The sequence below is a fragment of the Hydractinia symbiolongicarpus genome, chromosome 7 (genome assembly GCF_029227915.1).
Source record: "Hydractinia symbiolongicarpus strain clone_291-10 chromosome 7, HSymV2.1, whole genome shotgun sequence".
NCBI classification, from domain to species: domain Eukaryota; kingdom Metazoa; phylum Cnidaria; class Hydrozoa; order Anthoathecata; family Hydractiniidae; genus Hydractinia; species Hydractinia symbiolongicarpus.
This window is the reverse complement of record NC_079881.1, coordinates 17,181,309-17,190,572: the sequence shown is the minus strand read 5'-3', so window position 1 is coordinate 17,190,572 and position 9,264 is coordinate 17,181,309. Positions and strand designations below refer to the sequence as shown.

At 32.6% G+C, this 9,264-nt stretch overlaps 1 protein-coding gene across 1 annotated transcript; it reads left to right on the top strand.

The window, feature by feature from the left end:
- The first annotated feature begins 1,850 nt into the window (after positions 1–1,850).
- LOC130649029 (lens fiber membrane intrinsic protein-like) lies at positions 1,851–4,970 on the top strand. The gene is made up of 2 exons (XM_057455221.1): positions 1,851–2,780; positions 2,937–4,970. Exon 2 carries the CDS (start codon positions 2,948–2,950, stop codon positions 3,425–3,427), a length of 480 nt encoding a protein of 159 aa, XP_057311204.1. The 5' UTR covers positions 1,851–2,780; positions 2,937–2,947; the 3' UTR covers positions 3,428–4,970.
- The last annotated feature ends 4,294 nt before the right edge of the window (positions 4,971–9,264 follow it).

Genomic DNA, 9,264 nt, shown 5'->3' with positions numbered 1-9,264 from the left:
CTGTTATCCTTAGAACTTTTTTCACTCAACAACGGAGCGGGTCACAAACAGTACGGGGGTTCATAATTAAAATGGCGTAGTCAAACTTTATGATTTATAAATTTTAAAAACAGTGTTCATCATAAATTTTCATAATTAATGATTAAAATCACATAGCATACTGAGATATAACAAAATCCAAAACACCCGTTTTTTCAATGACTTTGCGGCAAGATTAAAAAACCGTTTCGTTCTTTTTGCGTGACAGACAAATGTATACGGGTATTGGAATATAGATAACATCTAAATGACGTTTCAGGCCAAAATTGGTATTTGTTTTTGACAAAATTTGGCACATTTAATCAAAAAAGTATGCTGAACATAATGGCAACATTATAATTTTGATTTTTGTCACCTAAATGTCATTTTAGGCCAAAATTGGTCCAAAAATTAAAACTACTTTATTTTTGACAGAATTTGGCACAGTTAACATAAAAGTATGCTGAACATGGTGGTGACATCAAAATTTTGATCTTTTGCCACTTTAAATGTCATTTTAGGCCAAAATTGGTCCAAAAATTAAAACTACTTCATTTTCAACAAGAACTGGCAAAGCTAACAAAAAATTATGCTGAACATAATGGCAACATTATAATTTTGATTTTTGTCACCTAAATGTCATTTTAGGCCAAAATTGGTCCAAAAATTAAAACTACTTTATTTTCGACAGAATTTGGCACAGTTAACATAAAAGTATGCTGAACATGGTGGTGATATCAAAATTTTGGTCTTTTGCCACTTTAAATGTCATTTTAGGCCAAAATTGGTCTAAAAATTAAAACCACTTCACTTTCGGCCAAATTTTGCACAGTTAACAAAAAAAGTATGCTGAACATAATGGTCACATCACAATTTTTTTTTTTGTCAACTAAATGCCGTTTAAGAACATAAACGTTTCAATCGCAAGACTTTCAACCATTAATGATAGGCTGTATTTTTTGTTAGCAATTTCTCTTAAAATGTGAGTTTATTATGACACGTTTCGTTTTGTTTGCGTTTGTTGTAAGATATAATGTCACTTGTGTCTTTAACCTTCCGAGCTTCATGCACCAAACCTCTTCTAATGTTTGGCGCGATAACACAACCAATTAGCAGGTTGTCATCAAATATTTTGGTAGCCAGCGGAAATTCTTAGAGCCCCTAGGGCTTCTTATTACTTTTGAAAACGATTATTAAAAAACAAAAACACATTTCTTCACAAAGTTTCTTTATTTTTACAATTTAAAATTCGAGGTAAATAATTATATTTTTACTTTTCGGTAAATGGACGTGGGTGAAATTCTTCTGATCGTTATGTGAGTCTGATATAGAAATAGACTATGTAATTACTTGTGGTGACAATTTTTGAACAACTATTACCAGTGTCAAGTCTATCACATGTAAAAATCCTTCTTTTATTTAAATTTAAACAATGTGTATTAAATACTGCAACTTTGTGTTGGCAGCTCTGAGATTTATCCTGTCACGAACTTTAAAATACTTTAGATTCAGACCAGTCTCAAAGAATTGTTGAAGTCAAAATCCGGTTGTGTAAAGATATACTCCATGTTTGTGTAGCACATCGATGTTAAAGATTGCGCTATTTTCAGTTGAACCAAGTTAGCAAAAAAAACAAAAACGTTTAAGTATGAAGTTTAACCAAGAACAAAAACAAACCTTGTTGGGCTTTTGTGCTGTGTGATGTTTTATGTTAAAGATCTTGGATTGTTCTAGCTGTTTAGTTGCGAAAATTCATCAATAAAGTGAGTAAAATGAGTAGCCGTTATATTTTACTGACTAATGAAAAAGTTAACGCTAGCTGGAAATATTTTCACAAAGAGTGTGAAATGATTGCCATTCGGGAAACTTAATTACAAAAAAGTACAGCCTTATCTTGAAAGGAGGAGCTACTTTTGTTTGAATTTCTGCTATAAAGGTAACTTCATGTTCGTATTTATTTTGTTTCTAATGGACAAGAAAGATAATGTAATTTTTCTCTTTTTTACACCAGTTGGGTATATAAGCACCCAGTAAATACGATCCTTCTTTAAAACGTCTTTTATACACTAGATGAAAAGAACCGCCAAAAAATGTAACGCCCAAACGACGTTTTTGACAGACGCAAAAAAGACGTTTTACGGACGTTCCCGTAGGTATGAAAACGTGTTAAAGAATTATTTATTTCGTCTGTTTCAAATTTTTAACTGCCAAGGCAGGCCTCCTTTAGATAGTTTTAGCCTGTGCATATAAGGATTTTAGTAATTTTAATTCTGATGGGGGTGTGACAGACCAGTAAAAAAGGGTTAGACAAACAATTATGAAGTATTTCCATCATTTTTATGATTAAGCAATTGCATAAAAATATAAAACAATATGGAAGCACACGCATTGTTTGTAAGCAAAAACAAGTAATATAAAATTTAAAAACATTAGATGGACTTCCCTCAATTGAATGATCAATGAGCAACAGGTAGCTAAGCAACAACTATATGTTTTTTTTATCTTTTTACGATATAAAACATTTTAAGATTAAATTATTTAGGCATGACTGTTAAGTTTACTATTAAAATTATCTTAGATGTAGCCACTCCCACAAATTTTCCATTATATAAAGTACCTGCCTAAAGTATTAGAAACTTTGTGTCCAATCAAGTTTGAATTGGGAATTTGGGTATGTCACGAGCATGTGCATGAAATGGTAATTTACTTTGAAGTTTTCATTTCTTGTTTTGAACTCGCCGGTTAAAGGTTAGATAAAATTTGTAAGTATATTCTCATTTATTTAAAAATAAGTTAAATAATTTTTATTTTTTAAAAAAAATTAATAAAAAACATCAAAGAGTATCTTCACAAAGCTGATTTATTTTGTACCATTTTGTGCTTTTTTCAAATTCGACGTAAATAAACATTTTTTTTAGTTCTTGATAAAATGGGCGTGGGTAAAATTCTACTGATCGTTGGTAGCATTGGTGCATTCATCTTTCTTGCAGCATGTACCGGTGGAAATTACTGGGTTGTGAGTAAATTCAGTAGTGATGTTGGACAAGGGTTGTGGAAAGCATGTGAACACGTAAAGTGCGTTTCTATTGATGATAACGTTGGTGGTGGTAAGAACCTTGAGGATTGGTTCAAAGCTGTTCGCGCATTCGCCATTATATCATGTTTAGCCTCAGTTGGTGGTATACTTATATCGATTTTAGGAGTAGTTTCCGATAAAGTTAAAGGATTGTTCGCATCTATTTTCTTATTCGCTGCCGCAGGCTGCATGGCACTTGCCTTGGTTATTTTTAGCAGTAAGATAAATCTTGGTTCAACCATCAAGTTTGGATGGAGCTACATCTTGGGATGGATTGGTACCCTTGGAGGGATAGGGACAGCAGTTGTTGGAATCTTAGCAGAAAAATTTTGAAGAAAGATACACTAAATTAAAAATACGAACCGAGAAAAAGCTAAACAGCTTGTTTGTTCAGAACGAAAATATAACTTGTTGAATTTGAATTTTATTACGAAGTTTATGATTGGATTTGTATGTGTTTGTTTGTAACCAGCTCTAATTTTAAAAGTGTATGTTTAGTGTACGAAAGTAAACAAACAAACAAGCAAAAACACTGAAGACAAACTGTACTTTTTTTGTTTTGTTATAACTTTGCATGCTACCATTTTTAATTCTTCTATTAATTGTAACTGTTGTTGGAATTTTTTGTATGAACTACAATTTTGGATAAAAATATTAAGACAAAGGCAGTTTTTTCTTTATTTTTTAAATATGGACTAAAGCGCCAAACGGTCAATGCTCTGCAGTCGGCATCCACACCTAGGATAAACTAGTCGAGTTTAAAATTTGATAAGCGCATTCTATAGCATGCCGCACACTGAAATTATTCCTGCAGGGCCAATGAAGGTTCCAAAATACGTGTAAAAAGGTCATACCGATGTCAGCAGCAATTAGCACAGGAGTTGTATTTAACCAAATAGCCTAATGAAACAATAGCCCTAAGTCTACTCTGAACAATGTCAACTTAATTTGGACGAGTTCAAAATGCGTTGACTAATATAGAAATAACCTGTTAATAACTTGTGGGGCCCAACTTAGTTTTCTTGTTTCAACATAATTTTGACCCAGATTGTAGATCTTGGTATTACCCTGTACATCTCTTTTGACCCAAGTTCTTGTACTTTTTTGGTATTTTGTCTGTTAGGTAAGGCAAATAATTTTTTAAGGTGTGGCTTTAAAGGTGGTTGTAGCTTAAAAAGCACTTCTAGACACACTATCTTTAACACTCTGTCACGCCTTACTACAGTATATTTTGTTTTGCATGAACAAACTGCATGCTTTTGAAAACGTAATAAAAACATACAACAGTGGTTGTGTTTGACATTTTTTTCCGATCAGTTATATCTTATCTTTTAATCTTTAATCGCGAAAGAATGAGTGAACAAACATTCCTAACAAAAATTGCAGTTTAATTAAGTTTTTGGATGGCGTCTTAAAGAACAATTAGCAATTAGTGATCAAAACGTCGAGTAGAATTTAACGACATGTTTTACTGCCATTTTAATTTTTTTTAAAAAAACCAAGGGGTTTCTTACAGTAAAACGACTTCGCATGTGAAAGTATATGGTGCACGACACAAAAAAACTGATTTTTATTTTTCCTGAGTTGCATTTTCTTAAAAATACTTCTAATTTTTTCACTGACAGTCATTGATTCCATAAATATAGCACGTAAGCTCTGTAGAAAACCTAAACCTATTAAAAACTAAAATTAAATTGCCCTGGCAAATGCGCTATCAAAACATGGTTAAAACGGGCTAAAATACCCTATTTTTGACAAATTGACCTCCCAAAGAAATATTTAACAACCAAAAATGCGTTTGACAGTCGTTGAATATTAAAATACTATCCTTTGCGAAGTGGAAACAACAAAAATTAGAAAAATTAGAAAAACTTTACCCCTGGCAAATGCACTTCAAAGTTGATACACTTCGCAACTTTTTTAAATAATCAACGTAAATAGAGAATTTCCAAGATAAAAACGTTGTATTTTTGCGACGTTATCGCAAGAACTTTCTTCTTTCTGCTAATTTGAAATTCAAATTTTTATAATTTTAGTTTCGTGAGAGAGATTAACCAGATTGCATTCTCTTGGGAGATATAAGCATCGCAAAATCTTGTTTTGTACTTCTATTTTGTTTCATACTACGATTATCTACGAATTGTACATGAACAAAGTTATGTTTTCACAAAAGATAATAAGAGGGGAGAGGTTTCATTGTTGCTTTTTAAAAAAAATCAGAGTTTGTCAATTTGACCCACCCCTCTGGTAACTTAATTAGGATTGTCGCAATGATGCCCAGCTAGATAAACTTAAAGCATAGTCTTCCAGCCTTGTACAATTCAAACAAACGGGCTGGAGACTAACTTGCGTATGAACTTTTTTGTGAAGATTTTTGTGAAGAAGATAAAGCGCTAAAAACTTTATCAGAGACAATACCGGTTTAATTATTATATAAAGAGAACGTCACACATAATTATATTTCATTTTTTTTATCAAATCAAAATAGCGCATTTATGCAGACAGGGGGTTAGGGTATAAATAAACGCGGAAAAAACGAAAAACAAAATGTCGCTCCCCGTGAAAACATTCTACGCGACGATGTATAATGCTTATGCATAAGGATTTTAAATAATACTCAAGACTTTTACTTTATTCCCGAAATTATATCTAGTTCTTGCCATAGAAATTTCACATAACCGCAAATAGACAAAAATTGCCGCAATACTAGCACACGCACGTAAGTAATCATTGCATTTTGTCCAATCATAGATATTTCGTCCGAATTTTTCGAAATGTCTCTATTTTTCTTACTACCGTGTTATTTTTTTTATAATTATTGTCATTGAGATTTCTGATTTATTTTGTTTATTTCAATTAGGGAAACTTATGGAACGCGCAATTAGTATAAAAATATAAATACATGATGCAAATAAATGTCGTAAATTCCATTTTTTCCAGCTCTGAATTCGCATTTAGGTTATTTCGCAATTATTTTTGCCAAAATGATTTCTGATGCAAAGATATCCTGGTATAAACTTATTCACAGGGCTCTCTTTTTTTCTTTTGACAATCTCGGACGGCGAGTGTGTCCCTAGGCTCGAGGTTGATCCTGATAGTAAAAAATTATGCTCTGTTTCCTTGATAAAAAATCATTCGAACCTTATGGTACTTCTTAAGAACGTTTTTTAGAAAAGAAAGGAGAAATCAGTGTAGTAAATTGTTTTTTTTAAAATTTAGGAAAATTCAAAGTTGCGATAATTACGTTTCAAATAGCAATTTCCCAAAAAATCTCAAGGTGATTACGCGCATTTAAACCGTTTTTAAGTGTTTTCAAAACTTCTTTCAACCACTGCTATGTTTGTTGTACAAATTAAGCCTTTATTTGACAATATAATTCAATGAAGGTGCCTTGACATAATTTCTAATCAAGGAAATAGAACCAATACGTAAGTGTTAACCTGCCTCAGGGGCGGATACAAGATTTTCTTCTTCTTAGGCGAAATGTTCAGCGAAACGACACATACTTGTATCTTTTGCGAAGCGAAACATGCGCGTACTGCAGGGGATGTAGGGGGTGCAAATGCCAATTTGCCTATTTTTGCACTGAAAATTTCATAGCGAGGACCTTTATAGGTCTGTTTTTTTTAGTTATTCAGTTACCACAATTCTTAGAAACAGTAGATGTGTTTGTCAAATTAGATTAAAGCATCTAAAATCCAAGATTAAAAACAAAATACTACTTTTGGAAATCGAGGCTTATATTAAAGGCGCGTAATCAACCTTATCGAAAAAAATTAACATAACATTAACATTAATTTTTTATATTTATTTCAAAGTTCAGACGGAGTTATAACTTTCCTGAAAATTTGAGGTTATAAAACCTACTAGAAATGGAAATAATAGTACTTCAATATCTTGAATTTATTGGGGTTTTTTTCCAGCCGCCATATTTAACGGTCTTGTTGATCTCTTATTCTCGTCTAATAAGCGGACCGTCGCAAAATGTTCGTGTGAAACCGTAGGTAAACAAACGGCCTTATCTTTAAATGAGCACTGAGATGGAGTTCGATAAAATCGCCATTATGGTTGACTCCGTTCACGCTGTTCTTTTTGGATTGTTTTTCTTTGTAAAATATGGCATCAAAATGTGGAAAGAAATTTTGGTTCTGTCTAAAAAAGAGGCCGAGCGTAAAAACATCCGTATCACTTTCTCCACTTAGATTTAATTTTTTTCTATTCTATTCGCCATTGTTTTTGGAGACCAGACAAAACAAAACAGAAAGAAGAAATCACAGCATTGCCTCGTGGTTATTAATTATGATAATTATTGATTATCACGCTCTTTCTTTTTTTATTAGCTGACTGGGATTATTGTATTTTATAGGCAAGAAATCCCAACTGGGAAGAATGCTCATTGTGATAGTTGAAGATAGTTGAAGCACTATGGAGATAATTAAATTTAGAGCATGAAAGGCATGAAATTCTGAATATTTAGGTATTCTAATTGTGTAGATTTGATACTGTCTCCATAAGGAAACGACTAACTGTTTGAACAAAGGAAAATAATCAAAAAGTAAGACAGCTAGCGAGGCGAAGCTGTCTTCAGAAACAACAACAAGAAGTGGTCAGTGTTGCAAAGAAGTCTGATTTCAGTAAGTTAAAACGTTTAAATAATAAAGAATAACACAGAAACTTCGATTGATTTATCTGATTTATCATGTTCGGAACTCTGTTGATGCATTTGTAAAAGCATTACGATGGTAACACAGCTACGGATACTCTCCCTCCTTCATTATTTTTTCTGTAATGGCATGAATCCAGCAACCATGTGATCGATTAAGCCGTGCATTTATTATCGCATGATTCGTGCAATGAAATGCAATGGCGGTTCTGTAGGCGAAGAGAAATTGGGGTGAGTTTGTTATTTCCATGAAACATTTGAACATGTTCTGGTTGTCAGTTTTCAATAAAATTTTCTGGGTAATGTTTTCTCATGTATATCTTTCAATTTTTACAATAAAATAGGCACCTCAAAAAAAGTTGCCTACAGGGTGATTACGCGCCTTTAATAAGCAAGCAACCTTTTTTGCTCATTCTTTTTAAAACTTTGAGGATTAAATTAACAACTAGGAATCTTAGATTTAGTCATGGATAAACTGAAGCTCAGAGTCAAATTGACCAAATTGCTAATGCTAACCAATTATAACAACAATTGAAAAAAATCAAAACAAATTAAAAGTATGCTTTAGTACACATTAAAACAAGACCTTAAAACCAAAGAATTCACAACTAGTACTATAAATAACTTGTATTTTTAAACCATAGCTAAATTACATACAATGTAATTAAAAAATGAAAAAAGCCCTTGCAGGCTAACAGATTTCGGCTTCTTGTTGGTGTGTTATTTTGTTCCCTATGCCTTTTAAGGTTGCCATTAATTAGCCTGTTTTGTACATAACTTCTACAATGTTGTTCCGTCATTTGAAATAAATAGGTATATTATCTTGAACTTGCAAAATGCTTCATGTAAGTTTAGAGAGCTTAAAGCGGTAAAAAAAATGCAAGCCGATCAGACTTCAGAATCAGATTCTCTTAAAACATTTCGTCTGGTTACAGTGACCAGGCGAAAGAGTAGGATCTAATCCTATTCCAGCGGCGTTTTCACGCGCCGACTAAACAAATTGCTTGGATATTTCGAGATTTGAAGGAGAGGCGAAAGTTGCGCTGTGGCACGACAGCTGAATAAAAGGTCATGTTGGAGTGTTGATTTTAAAGACCAGGCTGACTGGTTTGGTCAACTGCGCCATAAAAAAGTCCGACTATAAATTAATTCTGTTTACGTCTTTGTGAGTGCTGAATTATTTATAATTGTGTATTTTTACACATTTGCCAAACGGGTGGTAGTAAAAACGTAGTAAATCGTATAAACATACCAGCTTGCCACAGCAAAATAAACAGATTGAAAGAATTGAACGCTTTGTTGAAAAACTTGAAAGTTGAAAGTTAGTTGAAGAACTTTAAAATCTAAAGTTTAAAGTTGAATGAATCTTCTAATACAATAACACAACTTTATACTCCGCTAACGGAATTCCGAGATTTGTTAATACCATTAATTCTTAAGTAAAGATTTTTACATATGACCGTATGAGATAACTCTGCTAAGTCCTCCATTATGCTTAATTCGTCGA

Coding starts and splice junctions, on each gene's coding strand:
- LOC130649029 (XM_057455221.1), top strand. CDS start 2,948: ATGGGCGTGGGTAAAATTCTACTGATCGTTGGTAGCATTGGTGCATTC.